At 45.5% G+C, this 15,505-nt stretch overlaps 1 protein-coding gene across 7 annotated transcripts in view; it reads left to right on the top strand.

The window, feature by feature from the left end:
- Positions 1–1,374: 1,374 nt before the first annotated feature.
- SFSWAP (splicing factor SWAP) overlaps positions 1,375–15,505 on the top strand; it is a 64,264-nt gene continuing 50,133 nt past the window's right edge. For 5 of the 7 annotated variants that reach the window (XM_075996412.1, XM_012779743.3, XM_012779742.3 and 2 more), the window contains exons 1-4: positions 1,375–1,737; positions 4,350–4,519; positions 5,105–5,236; positions 10,776–10,861. In XM_075996412.1, the coding sequence (XP_075852527.1) occupies positions 1,520–1,737; positions 4,350–4,519; positions 5,105–5,236; positions 10,776–10,861 (606 nt within the window). In that variant the 5' untranslated portion in view covers positions 1,375–1,519. Of the gene's footprint in view, positions 1,738–2,195; positions 4,520–5,104; positions 5,237–10,775; positions 10,862–15,505 lie in introns of those variants that run through there. The other 2 variants (XM_075996413.1, XM_075996414.1) reach the window with 2 other exon arrangements.

The raw sequence follows: 15,505 nt of genomic DNA, 5'->3' as shown, positions 1-15,505 counted from the left end.
CTACCTGAACCCAAGGGAAAGCCTGAAGGGAGCCCAACACCCCAGGAGACCAGCACACACCTGGGGGCAACCGATGTGGGATCCATCACATAACCATGACACTGAACATCCTCTTCAGCATCAGCAGGGAAGGCAGAGGCAGACAGGAAGATGCCGGCGTGGCCATGCCCAGCTGCCCTGCAGGTATTAATCAGCCTGTGCCCCTGCCATATGCTGGGTGTTCTTTCAGGCACTGAGGATGCTCAGGGGAACAGAGCAAAGCCCCCAGCTCTCCTAAAGGTAATTCCAGGGGGACACTGAACATCTGACATAAGGGCAAAGTGGTGGTGAATGCTACAAGACAAACCGGCAGGGCCAGGGGACCGACAAGTGAGGGGAGACTCCAGACAACGCGGACAGACAAGGGACGAATGAGAAAGGGATGGCCCAGTCAACCTGGGCGGGGGAGGCTGCCTAGTGAGGACAGGCTGCGACCCAGTCAGGGGAAACCTGAATGAAGCCCATTTGGTGGGAACCAGCTTGCTGCTTAATTTTCAAAAACCGGTTAACACTCATAAGCTTTATCTCATTTCAACACTGCTGGTAAAATGACATCATTATTTTACAGAGAAGGGATCTGGCGCCCAGAAAAGAGAACGTCTGCCCGGCGTAAAGTTTCCCAGTGATGGGCACAGATTTGGGGGAGCCAGTCCCCAAGGCTGAACGTTGGCGCTCCAGCCCCTCCGACCTGAAAGGCTAAGCCGGAAGGACCCCCAAGACCCCAGTGGAACCAGATGGGCAAACCGCGGCCCGGAGGAAGCGCACTGGGCGCCACCACGCCGCACCCGGGCGACCCGCCTCCGAGCCTGGGGCCTCCCTGCACCACCCGACCGCCTCCCCCGGCGGGGCTCCCCGGGCTCTAAGATCCCCCGAGCCCCCGACAGCCGCCCGGGGAACCTTCCGCGGTGGGCGGGCCCAGGGTCGCGTCCCCGGTGCGACCGAGAAGCAAGCGGCGGGAGGAAAGGACAGCACTGCTCCGGGCAGAGCACGACCGGCGCGGTCCGGCCACTGCAACGCGGCGCCCCCGGCGGCCCGCAACCGCGGGGACGAGCCCGGCCTCCTCCCTTCGTCTCCGTCACCTCCCGAACGGCCGCGGCGAGGCCGGCGCCGCGCGATCCCACGCCGCGCTTTCGTCACGTTCTTGATGGCCGCCCCGGAAAATAAAAGTTAAAAAATGCGCTCTCCCCTTCACTAAGCAGCGCCGACCGTGGAGACGCGTCTGGGTGCGAGAACTAAAGTCAGCATATTTTCCAGAGGCTCAAACGGCTCCGAGCTGTGGTGAATCTGCCGGCGCCGGCGCCGGAAGTGCGAGCCCTCCTGCCGGAAGTTGCGCTTCCTCCATTTTGTGGCCCGCTATGGCGGCGGTATTGAGGTTGGGGCCGGGAAGCGACGCCTTTGACTGAGGGGGTAGGCCAGGCGGAGGCATCGGGGACGTCGCGCGGCGCAGAAGAGGACCGGCCTGGACACCGGGGACGCTGTCATGTACGGCGCGGGCGGAGGCCGCGCCAAACCCGAGAGGAAAAGCGGCGCGAAGGAGGAGGCCGCGCCCGGCGGCGCCGGCGGTGGGGGGAGCCGAGTGGAGCTGTTGGTTTTCGGCTATGCCTGCAAACTGTTCCGGGACGACGAGCGGGCCCTGGCCCAGGAACAGGGACAGCACCTCATCCCCTGGATGGGGGACCACAAGATCCTCATCGACAGGTCGGTTCCTCCCCCCACCCGTCGATCCTCCCCTTCCCTCACCCGCTCGATTTCGTCTGATGTTGACTTGATGGCCAGGACTTAAAAAGGGTTTTCTGGAGCCAGCGGGGATCTGGGGGACACCCCCTGCCCGGTCCCCACCTCCTCCTGGTGTTCTCGGGGTTGGGGGACGGTGAAACCTGTCCTAAGGCACTGGCTGGAATTGTGTGCCGCGTCTGTCGCCGGAGGGATCGTCTCTGCTCCCGCAGCCCCCCTCGACCCCTCGCCCCTGTCGCCGGGCTGCAGTTGGCGATTCCGCGCGGTGGAAGCTGCCGGTGCCTGGGGCCTCTCCTGACCGGCGCCTCGGGCCTGCCGCCCGGCGCCGCCGTGGGGTCGTGCACTCCCACTGCCCCGTGTGCTGGGAGGGCAGCCCGGGAAGCGCGCTTTTATTCTTCCGAAACGCCGCACACTGAGGCCGTGGGTAGAAGCCTCTTTTGGACCCTGTGAGTTAGCCTGAACCGTTTATGCCCCAGCGCCCTCAGTGGAGCGCCTGTACTTGTCCGGTGACATTTGACTTCCCCCAGCGCCCCTCTCCCGGGTGATAATCCGACGAGTTTGACAGATTGAGGTAGTGGGTTAAGTTGCCCATCAGTTGGGGGTCAGTGGTCAGGTGACTTCGTGCAGGCCCTGGCCCTGCTCTTAGAGGTAGTGTTCTTAGGGCCGGTTTCACTGTCTCTTAAAACTGCAGGGTGGAGCTGGAACGCAGATGTGTTGTTTCTTTTCAAATCACACCTGCTTTAGGTGATCACCCTGGAAGATGTTTAGCGACTACGGGCAGAGGGCCTGGGATGAGGGATTTCTAAAGGTGTTTGATTTGAAAAGGATGACATTACATGATGTAGGTTGTTTGCTCCTCCCCCCTCCCATATTTTCATTCCCCCTTTCCTTCCCCTCCTACCTGCATTTTGGGAGTGGGGGTGGGTTTTTTAGTTTTGAGTTTTGCCAGTTTGGCAACACTACTTCTGGGGCCCGGACTGAAAAGCTAACCATGACCAACCATTAAACTGTGGAATAGTCTCTCCAAGTGAATGAAGCCCATCGACTGAGAGACCATTAAAACTGGATTCTGCAAAGCCCTGGAAAGTGACTGTAGGGCTGACCTCTGAGCTGGCCAGAATGGACACATTATGACCAAATAGGCCTTTTTCCTTCCCTGACGTTTCCGTTTGGAATTAGATCTAGAAAACAAGGAGTCTGCAGGGAGGGTTGTCAGGTCAGATCAGGTCTGGATCTGATGGCTCCATGCTTTGCTCAAACATACTGTGACTTTAAACTGTGGTTTATACCGAATGTCACCTGAGTTATCAGGCTTGCCTTTCCAAAGTGTTACTTGTGATATTTATTATTAAAGTTTGGTAAGCAATGAAGTCTGAGCTCTTTATGCAGCTTTCCATATCATTCTGTACATGATTTGAGTTAGGTCTTCCAAAACTGGTGGGGAGCAAACACTACACATGTACATGTGTAATATTTTAAAATAGTCTACATTTGTAAGTTAAGGAGGTTTACATCGAAGTAAAATTAATTTTGAAATTCCATAAAATGCAATAACTTGGCTACTCTGGAATGTTTGGCCTTTTCCTTGTAAATTTGTTTTTTTTTTTAACATTGACATTTTTGGTCCCCATTGCAAAACTCAGCATTAGATAATTAGGCAGACTTTTGTTTGTCTCTCTATATTTGTTTTTGAAACCCTAAATCTGAGTGTTTTAAGTAAAATTCACTAACTCACTCATTATCCGACAGTTACACGTTCACAGCATCTTCATTGAATCTTTTATGTCAAAAGTGTAGCAGAAAGTGCTCACATTCTCAATTTGGCTAAAGTACCTATTGGTCCATGTAAGAGAAACAAGGATGTATCTTCATGTATGTTACTTCCTGGAGGTGTAAAGTTCAGAAGGAAATATCGATACTGCATCTTCTAATAGTTTTGCTCTGTTTCCAGTGAACCTCCTTAAACTGCATGTATATGTCACTGTTCCTATGTATGTGTGTCTCTCTATCACATAACCCAGCACTTATTTCCTCAGCCAAGTGGCTAGGGGGCGAGCCTAGCCAAGATTTTACCTCCCATGGACGCAAGTTTCTTTGGTGAAGATCTCTCCTGAGAGTTCGGGACTAGCAGAAAGAAGCGAGGAAATTTCGACCGTTTGGTTCTTACGGATAGGTATTTATGTATTCGGTTTGTGTGAATGTAAGCTATGATATTTGACTTCTCAGAAAAAAAATTTTTTTTTTTTTTTTGCAAGTGGCACTGAGTGGTTGACCAAACCATAATGGTAAGAACTGCCAGTGAAATGGATAACATTTATGCTAATAAAGGATTGTTTGCCTTTAACTATAAGTTTTATCATACTGTAGAAAGGCACTTTGACTTTGTTAAGATAATTTGAGTTTAAAAGTAGGTGAGATATGACTAGCAAAATTAAATATAAGTTTTTATGTTTGTTTTAATATTTTTATTTCTTTATTTTAATTGGTAAGTATATATATATATACATATATGATATCACACACACGCCAATCTAGACATTAATTTCTTTTTATTGACCAGCGTGTTCACATTACAGATATGATGGACGTGGTCACCTGCATGACCTTTCTGAGTATGATGCTGAGTATTCCACGTGGAACCGAGACTATCAGCTGTCTGAAGAGGAGGCACGAATAGATGCCCTGTGTGATGAAGAGAGGTATTTAGCCTTGCATACGGACTTGCTTGAGGAGGAGGCAAGGCAAGGTACTGCTCAAGAAAAACTTACTTAAGCAACAAACTTTTTAAAAAATTTTAAGTATTAAAAATTTACTCCCATTCATTTTTTTATACTCACTCTTTCTGATATTATCTTGACAGTACCCAGTGGATTGGAAAAACAGGAGTCTTTGCGTTCTGAGAGGACCTCAGGATAGTTTATATATAGAGCCACAAAGAATTTTCCCAGCTTTTGAGGGCAGACTGGGATTTGAAAAAAACAAAAACCAAACTCTTTAACTGTTCTTCTTTAACAGTATCGTATAAATTAAAATTGATGTTCTTGTCTTTGCCATAACAATCTTTAATACAGTTCTTAATCCCAGAATTTTCTTAGCAGGAAGAAATATTCCACAAAAGATGTGTATTCAGCTGTCTGTGGGTAAACATGTACTGGCAAAAGTACATATTGATAGATATAAAAGCGTTAACTTTTGAAAACATTTTTTACCTCAAAAGGAGGTTGTAAAACATATGTTGTATGCTTTACTGATAGCTACAACTTTAGAAATATATAAAGTTTTTCTCAGTAAGTTTCCATTTTTGTTAATAAAATTCTCATTTTTATTCAAGAGGAAGAATACAAGCGGTTGAGTGAAGCCCTGGCAGAGGATGGGAGCTACAATGCCGTGGGGTTCACTTACGGTAGTGACTATTACGACCCGTCAGAGCCAACGGAGGAGGAGGAGCCTTCCAAACAGCGCGGTGAGAGGGGAGAGCGGCCTGGGGTGGCACTGAGGGCCCCGTGCTGCAGGGAGCGTGGTCAAGTCTTCAGGACGCATTCTTGGGCACTAACTATAACACCACTGTGACATGTATCAAAAAGTCAGTGATATTCCTTCTTTTGGGAAAAAACAAAGCTAAACACTAGGAAATGAGTTGTTAGTGGAGGTGGAAAGTGAGTTCAGACTCTCATTATCTACATTGGATCAAATTTCCTTTTCACGTATTTCTCTCTGATTCGATTAATAGAAAATTACTCATTCTAGATTCTTTGTTTCTAGATTAATAACACAAATAACACTGAAAGAATGAGCATTAACTAGGATAAGTTAATGTCACCTCCTCTCATACTGACCTGCTTCCGCATGTCCCCTACACAACTGAGAGAATGACACACACCAGTGGAAGGACACCTGTGGAGTCAGTTATTGCTAAGCAGAAGACAACACAGGGCTTCCTGGTAGTCTTAGTAGATACCCTTAGACCCAGGGTATCTATGTTTATAATATTTTAAATTAAAGATTTTAAATGTATGCCTTTCTGGCTTAAATCTGGAAACTTTGAATATAAAGCATAGTGCTGCTTAAAAATGTGAACTAATGAAGTATAGGAAAAAATACTGTTAGTCACGTCGGCAAGCCCTGAGTACCAGCATCACAGCTCTGAATTACGCCCAGTCGTTAATTATCAGTAACGATGAGGTGAACCTGGAACACTAAAGATGGATAACTTATGTTCAGGATAGTCTGTTTAAAGAGAAGTAGAATTTTTTTTTCTTTTTTTGGAGACAAGAGTCTCACTCTGTTGCCCCCCAGCTAGAGTGCCATGGCGTCTTCGCAGCTCACCGGAACCTCGAGCTCCTGGGCTAAAGTGATCCTCCTGCTTCAGCCTCCGAGTAGCTGGCCTGGCTATTTTTAGTAGAAACTGGGGTCTTGCTCAGGCTGGTCTTGAACTCAGATTATCTCACGTCAGCCTCCTAGAGTGCTGGGATTACAGGTGTGAGCCATTGCACCCAGCCAAAAAGGAAAACTTTAATTTTAGAAACCTGTTCAAATATTTAGAATGATAAAGTGAAATTACATCCTGTGGAGATTTAATTTAGAGCTAACTTAATCTGTTATTTAGGACTTAATTTCTCCGTAAGTAACAAATCTTTTAACAAGTATGAGGTAATTACAGCAGTTTAATAGTAAAACAGAATGATGTCTGCCCTTCCACTCCGGAACTATACTAGGGTTCTCCCCTTCCCTGGTCACTGAGGACTGTGATCCTGGGTGAACAGCAGGATTTAGGGACAAATACATACAAATGGCTTTTCCTTTCCTTTCTTTCTTTCTTTTTTTTTTTTTTTTAAGAGACAAGGTCTTGCTTTGTCACCCAGACCAGACTGCAATGGCCCAATCATAGCTTACTATAACTTCAAAACTCCTGGGCTCAAATGCTCCTGCCTTGGCATCCCAAAGTGCTAGGATTACCAGCGTAAGCCACTGTGCTTGGCCAGACTTCCCTTTTTGACCTTTCTTTAGTCCTGTCATTATTTTGTGGGCACAGAATTACTGTTGCACAGCTCTATTTGATGAGCTTTTAAAGAGACATTCAGGCGGGGCGTGGCGGCTCACGCCTGTAATCCCAGCACTTTGGAAGGCCGAGGCAGGAGGATCACTCAAGGTCAGGAGTTCAAAACCAGCCTGAGCAAGAGCAAGACGCCATCTCTACTAAAAATTGAAAGAAATTAATTGGCCAACTAAAAATATACAGAAAATATTAATCGGGCATGGTGGCGTATGCCTGTAGTCCTAGCTACTCGGGAGGCTGAGGGAGGAGGATGGCTTGAGCCCAGGAGTCTGAGGTTGCTGTGAGCTAGGCTGATGCCACGGCACTCTAGCCTGGGCAACAGAGTGAGACAGAGACAAAATAAATAAAAATAAAGAGACATTCAAGTGTAATTTTAACTGTTGAGTTAAAGGCTAAGTAAGGTATTTAACATTGTTTGCTTTGACTTTTGAACCTAACTGTCCTTCTGAGTTAAGATAGAAATGTTCATGTAGGCCTACGTAGTAAACACCCATTCATTTATCCAGAATAAGTTATCCCTTTGGGGGTTCCAAATAGTTCAGATTTTGTTGTCTCATCTCTGAACCACATACATCATTTCGGCTTTAAATTTGTGATCTTTTTTATCAGAAGTAAGGGATACATATTGTCACCATTTCACAAAGGAAGAGTTGAAATACAGTCAGCTCTTCGTACCATGGGCACCACATCTGTGTATTCAACCACAGATCTAAAATATTTGAAAGAAAATAACAATGCAACAGTAAAAGATACTGTGAATTTTTTAAAATTCAATATCACAATTATATGCATATACATTGTATTAAATATTATGAGTAATCTAAAGCTGATTTAAAATATACAGAAAATAAAATAAAATAATAAAATAAATAAAATGAAATAGAAATAAAATAAAATATACAGGAAGATGTGTTTAGGTTAAATGACTAGAGCATCCCAGGATTTTGGTATCTGCAAGGGTCCTGGAACCAGCCCCCTTAGGATATGGAAGGATGACTATATGTAAAGTCTGCATGTCTTTTTCAAGATCATAGCAAGAAATCTTTAGAAAAATTCATTATTAATTTCCCTAACATGCTAGGTTAGGGATCAGCAAGCCATGACCACAGGCCTGATGGACAGTTTTTATAAATAAAGCTTTATTGGAACACAGCCATGCTCCTTTGTTTTACACGTCATCTGTTGCAGCTTGTGCACTTCAACAGCAGAGTTGAGATGAGACAGAGTATGGCCCACAGAGCTGAAAGTACTTAGTATCTGGCATTTTATGGAAACAGTTTGTCAGCCTCTGTTCTAGATAGTAGACCATTGTTTCAGCAATATTATTGGGCTAAATGCTATTAACTTTTTTATAATTATTGAGTTTTTAGGGCTTCAGCATGACTTAGTTTATCTTCTAAGTGTTAGTATGCTTTCTCTTTGACATACAGTTCTCTTTATTATTTTACGTTGCTTTTTCTTTCTATAATCATGTTTTCAGAACTTTGCCTTATATGCTGATTAATTTTTTTAATGGAAATTGGGCCCATGTGAGACTTGGGACTTGACATTTTATGTTTAACTTGCATCATTACTATAAATAAAACACCACACATACACAGTTTAAGAGAGTTCAGTTTGGTGCCCAGCACAAACAACAGCCAGATTGAGTGTCACATTCCTTTTTTGGAGACAGGGTCTTGCTTTGTTGTCTGGGCACGAGGGCCAGCGTCGCTGTGTTGTGCTCACAGCCCACTGCAGCCTTGTGCTCCTGGGCCCAGATGGTCCTCCTGCCTCAGCCTCCCTGGGATTACAGGCGTGAGCCACCACACCTGGCCTAGTGTCACATTCTTTTCAAATAAAAACAAAATCAGTGTTTTTGCACAAGCCATCAACATATCTAAATACTAGTTGATTTCCAGAATTTCTATATTCTGGCATTTTTTAGTATTTTAAAGCCTGAGATATTAGCCAAAAGTGTTTTGGTGGTGCCTCAACTCTGGGACCCCACTGCCTCTCCTCTCTTCTTTTTGCATCCTGCTGTTTTCAGCCTAGCCTCTATCTGGATTTTTGTAATTTTTTATCGTCACTATATATCCTTTTTTTTTTTTTTTTTTTTTTTTTTTTGAGACAGAGTCTCACTTTGTTGTCCAGGCTAGAGTGAGTGCCGTGGCGTCAGCCTAGCTCACAGCAACCTCAAACTCCTGGGCTCAAGCGATCCTCCTGCCTCAGCCTCCCGAGTAGCTGGGACTACAGGCATGCACCACCTTGCCCGGCTAATTTTTTATATATATATATCAGTTGGCCAATTAATTTCTTTCTATTTATAGTAGAGACGGGGTCTCGCTCTTGCTCAGGCTGGTATTGAACTCCTGACCTTGAGCAATCCGCCCGCCTCGGCCTCCCAAGAGCTAGGATTACAGGCGTGAGCCACAGCGCCCGGCCTATATATCCATTTTTTAAACAAGAAAAGGTTGTTATTTGAATGTATTTAAATATGAGTTTGTATTGCAGTGGTTGGTTTTTATTTTGTGCTGCTAAAGCCATCTTCCTGTAAATAAAGGGCACGTATGGACAAACAGATCTCTTTAACCTGCGTGTGCCAAACGGTGCTCTCAGTTAGGAGCAACTCCACATTACGGAAAGGCTATTTGAATAGACAAAGTTTTTGACCACTTTTTTCATTTTAAGAAAATATAGTAAAAGTTGTATTTTTAAACACACACACCCTCACCTCATTCTCAAAGAGATTTTGAGATAGCCAAGTTGTTACTTGGCACTTTGCCAGTAGAAATCTCTGCCGACCAGTGCTTCTGGTATCTCCTGATTCCACTGTGCCATTTGGTTACTGGAGCTGAACGGCAGGGTTGCTAATTACAGGGAGTTTTTGGGCAGGAGTAATTCTCTGCTCTCCCACTCACTTCGGGTTCTTAGGAGGGAACAGGGATCAGAAACAGGTGAGACCACGTTAAATACTCTAACTTAATAGGAATTTATAATCAGCTTGTATCTCATCAGACTAGAACACCCGGGTTTTTATGTACAATGAAACCTGCTTAAAATTCCCCCTTGGTTTCACAGAATTAGGTTTAATAGGAGGTCTTTGTGAGCTGTTGATCTCTTCAAGAGGCTTCACTATATATAATCGAAACATTTATTTTGATGAAGATTTAATGTTTGTCTCTCTGATGTCATCTTTTTTGAAATAAAAACCTAAGTAGGTTTTGCAGTCTCCAAAAATGTTAGCTTTAAAGTTTTCTACTATATTTTTGTACATTTCACGAAATCTTTTTTTTTTTTTTCGATTAAACAAACTTTTATTAGTAAGTAGGCACAAATCACGAAATCTTTTTAAATGGGTAATCATTTGTGTTATTGAGATGTATTTAGGGACCTTAGAATTCAGATAGTAATAACGTGTAGTACCTTGTCTAGCACATAACAGGCAGATTATTTGTTAAGTGAACTGTTAATGAATAAATGGAAATGGAAAAATATGTCTGATTGGAATCTATTATCTAGTAATTGATCACCTTGTGTTATGTTAACCAAACACAGATCGAAATTCCAGTATTCTAGGGATGCGAGACTCACGTACGTGGAATGCCAACTTTTCTGGTCCGGCTGGTTCTGAGCCAACCAAATAAGCTGGATTTGAGCCTATTCAGATTTGGTCGTCCGTGGGGGCCTAGTACTGACCCCCATGGGTGCCGCAGGACAGCTGTACAGTCTGACCCTACAAACACACTCCTCCTGCGCACCACCCACCTGTGTGGAATCTCACGCAGCCAGTTTCCTTGCATGTGGTGGATTGGAAGAGAAAACTGAAAATTGTTTCTAGAAGTAATGACAGAAAGATAAAGACCCAGGGGACGCCGGTCACTGCCATCCCCCCATTGCTACCTGCGGCTGTACTGCCTTCTTTCCTGGTCATGGTTCTGAAGTTTTTTATTTTCTTTTTATACAGAAAAAAATGAGGCTGAAAATTTAGAGGAAAATGAAGAACCCTTCATTGCCCCTTTAGGACTGAATGTCCCGTCTGACGTGGAGCTGGTATGTGTTCTGTTCACAAGCACTGGTCCTTGTCACTGTCTTCATTTCTAAGTACTGCTTGCGTGAGAGCACCAGTAATGGTAACCACAGCTACTTTTTAGGCACACAGTCTTTGAAATAATCTGTGAGTTAATGGAGAAAAAGATCACACACACTCGTTTTCCTCTAAAAGGGAAGGGAAGAATCATAGCAAAAGAACTAGCCCGAGCAGCAGGGACCTGAGTTGAACCTGTGTCGGAGATCGTGTGGGTGTGTTCCCAGATGTCACCAGTGTGGAGAACTGAGAACTGGCGGCCAGTGGGCTGCTAACCACACCCAGGCGTAGAAACGGTCTCGTGCACAGCAACACTGCTCTCAGTGAAGTGGCTTTGCTCTGGCTTTTGTAAGTGTGGTGTTTGTGGGCGCTTCACCTTACCTCTTGCCTCACGTGTGCTGGGCCGTTTTCCGTGTCATGCTTCAGTCCCTGTGACACCGTCGGGCTGCCCTTTCGCTGGTGGGGACCACCCAGCTCGAACTCCTCTTCACCCGGGCGCTTTGCCACTGTCTGTTCCGCATTGATCTCACCTGCTGTTTCAGTGACATCGTGTTAAATTAAGGTTCGGTTATAACAGGTGTTAAAGCCAAAACCGAGATTTTTCTTTCTTTTCTGAAGGTTCATTGGGGGATTTGTACATTCTAGTCACTATGCCACGCTGCTTTCTGTGTATTACCTCATTTAATGCCAACAACCCCGAGAGTGACTACTGCTCCTGTCCCCTCATGCAGATAGCAAAACCGAGTCTTAGGAGAGTCAAGAGTTTGGCAAATACGTGGCTGGGCGCGGTGGCTCACGCCTGTAATCCTAGCACTCTGGGAGGCCAAGGCGGGCAGATTGCTCAAGGTCAGGAGTTCGAAACCAGCCTGAGCAAGAGCAAGACCGTGTCTGTACTAAAAATAGAAAGAAATTAATTGGCCAACTAAAAATATATAGAAAAATTAGCTGGGCATGGTGGTACATGCCTGTAGTCCCAGCTACTTGGGAGGCTGAGGCAGGAGGATTGCTTGAGCCCAAGAGTTTGAGGTTTCTGTGAGCTAGGCTGATGCCATGGCACTCTAGCCCAGGTAACAGAGTGAGACTCTGTCTCAAAAAAAAAAAAAAAAAAAAAAGACTGGCTAATATATGGCACTCAGGAACGCAAACCCATGGTCTTAATATTATGCCATCTTGGATCACCATGTTTTATGGGATTTTTGTGTGTTTATTAGGGATGTTTAAAATATTTTTGTGGCTGGTCATGGTAGCTCCTGCCTATTATCCCAGGACTTTGGGAGGCTGAGGTGGGAGGACCCTTGAGGCCAGGATGTCAAGACCAGCTTGGGTAACATAGTGAGACCCTGTCTCCACAGAAATAAGAAAAATTATCCGGGCATTGTGGCACGTGCCTGTGGTCCCAGCCACTTGGGAGGCTGAGGTGAGAGGATTGTTTGAGCCCAGCAGTTTTAGGCTGCAGTGAGTTATGATCACACCTCTGTACTCCAGCCTGGGCAACAGAGTGAGATATATATGTATATGTTTTCTATATATATATAAGATATATATATATTTTGAGATATAAAAATACGTATTTTTTGCACTTACTTGGGAAGGATTCTCAAATACTCACATGCAGCAGAAAGTGTTTTCTGTGATGACATTTTCCTAACTGGGTTGCAGATGCCATAGGTGCCGGTGTTCTAGATTCCCATTTGTGTCCTGAGTTGGACATGCAGAGGGTGCGGAGAAGACGCCTGCGGGGTGTCTCTATTTCTCTTCTCTGTCACTTGCTGCCGCCCTAATTTAATGCAGCCCGAATTCGATGGTTCCTGCCTGTCCCTCTTTTCTTACTTTTCATTGTGTGAGGAAAGGACATGTCAAAATAGCCCTTTTGATTCCTGCCTCCCCCCATCCTTCCCTATTCATTTACATTCCTCTCCCTCCCTCCTTTTTTCTTACAAATATGGGTTTTAAGAGAAAAACCCTTTTGGATTTTGTCTAGTGTAATTACTACTTACGTTTGTGCCTCGATTTCCAGTATGGGCCAGTTTCACTGTGGTTAAAGCTAAACAGTACTACCTGATGATTTCATATCCTAAGGCTTATGTTATTTTTCTGTATACCGAGATGTATTGTGTTCCTACTTATTCTGAAATACAGTGTTTATTCTGCATAAGAGATCCATTGAAATTAAGCCTTAAAAATCACAGTTGCGCCACAACCTATATACAATGCTAAAAACTTTTATTTAGGCTGAGTGAGGTGGCTCACACCTGTAATCCTAGCACTCTGGGAGGCCGAGATGGTAGATCGCTCAAGGTTAGGAGTTCAAAACCAGCCTGAGCAAGAGACCCTGTCTCTACTAAAAATAGAAAGAAATTAGTCCCAGCTACTAGAGGGGCTGAGGCAGAAGGATTGCTTGAGCCCAGGAGTTTGAGGTTACTGTGAGCTAGGCTGACGCCACAGCACTCTAGCCCGGGCAACAAAGTGAGACTCTGTCTCCAAAAAAAAAACAAAAACAAAACTTTTATTTAAGCTTGACTGTGGAATTTTATTTGGTTTTGGTATGAAAGATTTTTAGAGTTTTTATTCAAATATAAATATAGAAATACAATAGGATTTTGTTGCCTTGTTTAATTGCTATTAAAATACTTAATGGCTGTGTGTTCTCAGCCAAGCTGTTTAATGATCTGCCAGAATCAAACGTGCTTGCCACTCACTGGAGAGCGAAGTGAGCCCTAGTGTGTAATTACTGGCTGTCTTATTGTGAAAGAGTTTCTTCTAGTGTTGTTTTGAAAGAGTCTCTCCACTCTCTGAGTTGTTTGACTGTGGAAACTGCTTGAGTCTCTGGTCTGCGTCTTTCATTCCTCCATGACAGTGTTGGTACTTCCTTCTGCGTGATTGTTGTGCTTGTTTGGGTAGTAATTTGTTGCATCATTTGTACACTGTTATGTCCCTGCTAGTGGAGAGAATGTGGAAGATAGAAGTGTTGGCATTAGAAGTTCCGTTTTGGTGGCTAGACATCAGAATTGCCGAGCTGTGATTAAAGGGACTGCTGCTCCTAGTGGGCAGGGTTGGTGGCTTGACTCTGAGCAGGGGTGGTTGGAGCAATCGGTAAAGACGGCCAATACTGGGGGGGGGGATCTTGGTTTTTAAACCAAATGTTGGATTAGAACCTAATGATCACGGGATCCTTGAGGTTTGGGGTGAAGGGTAAGCGGCAGTTAGGTTACGTACCCCGAGGCCTGTTCTCGCCTCCTGCTCAGGACACCGGGTGCTGCCCCGCATTTGGCTGAGCCTCTCTACTCGAGCCCTCTGTGTGCTTTTGCCGCGTCTCCAGCTCAAACCCCCGAGGTGACCTTGCAGCTTGTTGCTAGCTTTTTATACCGACTCCGCGTGGGACGTCAGGGACCTATTTTTCTCTTCCGTGGGAAGTGAGGACCTATTTTTTCCCCACGTATGTAGCCCAGCATCATTTGTTCCAACACAGTGTATTCAGTCATCTGTCCCTTTCCTGGGGTCCAGAATGCCTGTCTTCGTCCTGTCCTGGGGCCCCCACATGCCGAGCCTGTCCCCAGTTGTGTCGTATTGTGTTGGGGTCCGGGGAGGCCAGGTCTCCGTCCTGCCCGTCCTCTTACCCACCTGGCTCCTCAGTGTGCAGAGACGCTGCAGGTGGCGCAAACGCAGTCTGCGCTCAGGATAATGAGTGTGAAAATAAGTCTTGTGGACCAGTCTTGTGGGCCTGCCACTGTGTGCTTCACTCAGTTCCTTGCGGCAAGAGCCCCCCGACAGCTGTGGGCAGGCGGCAGGAAGCACTGCCACTCGGCAGACCTGTCAGAGCGTGTCTCTGGGAAGTGTACGCATTTGAACGAGTTTTTGTGGGCAGAGGGAAAGGGGGAGGGTTGATAATTAATTGCAGTATGTGCAGTGTTTTAGTCTGTGAGGTGTGAATGGCAACATACAGGGAGCGTTTATTGAGCACATACTGTGTGCCACGCACTGGGCAGGGGATTCTTACCCTTCTCACTCAGTGCTCAAAATAACTCAGTGAAGTAGAAACAGTTGTTATCCACTTTCCAGATGAGAAACGTTGAGGTTTTGAGAGTTTAAGAGTAGCTGCCCCAAGTCAGATGTGTGACGGTCAGGCCTAGGGTCCAGCCAAGGGGCTGACCTAGAGCTCTGCACTGCGGCGTTAAGCACTGGTGACGGCTGCACGGAGTAGAGCGTCACCGTAAGTCAGGTGCTGTGTTGCCACGGGGTGGGGGAGAAAAGAGAAACTCGATTCACCCCTGCCTGCGTCCCTGTGGATTTGCTTTTCTTCCGGGTTTAGAAGGGTGCTGTGTATCCGATGAACTTTAACCCTTGTGCCTCTGTGTGTCTTGCAGATAATTGTCTCCAGGTCTGTGATTCTGTGACTCCCTCCACACAGAATTAGGAATGTTTATGGAGTCATGTATGTCACTCGCAGCCTTTATGGCGTCAGGGTTTTGAAGTTTATTTTGGAAGACCTTTTTCCACCCTTGAGAGTTTGAAAATATTTTTCTGTTTTTCCTGCCAGTATTTCTATAGTTTTATTTTTACATTTGCACTGCAACTCAAACTGATATTTATTTGGGGAGGTGGGCGAAGCA

The sequence above is a fragment of the Microcebus murinus genome, chromosome 22, assembly GCF_040939455.1.
Source record: "Microcebus murinus isolate Inina chromosome 22, M.murinus_Inina_mat1.0, whole genome shotgun sequence".
Taxonomy (NCBI): Eukaryota; Metazoa; Chordata; class Mammalia; order Primates; family Cheirogaleidae; genus Microcebus; species Microcebus murinus.
The sequence above is the reverse complement of the archived record's forward strand: the minus strand, read 5'-3'. Positions and strand labels throughout refer to the sequence as shown.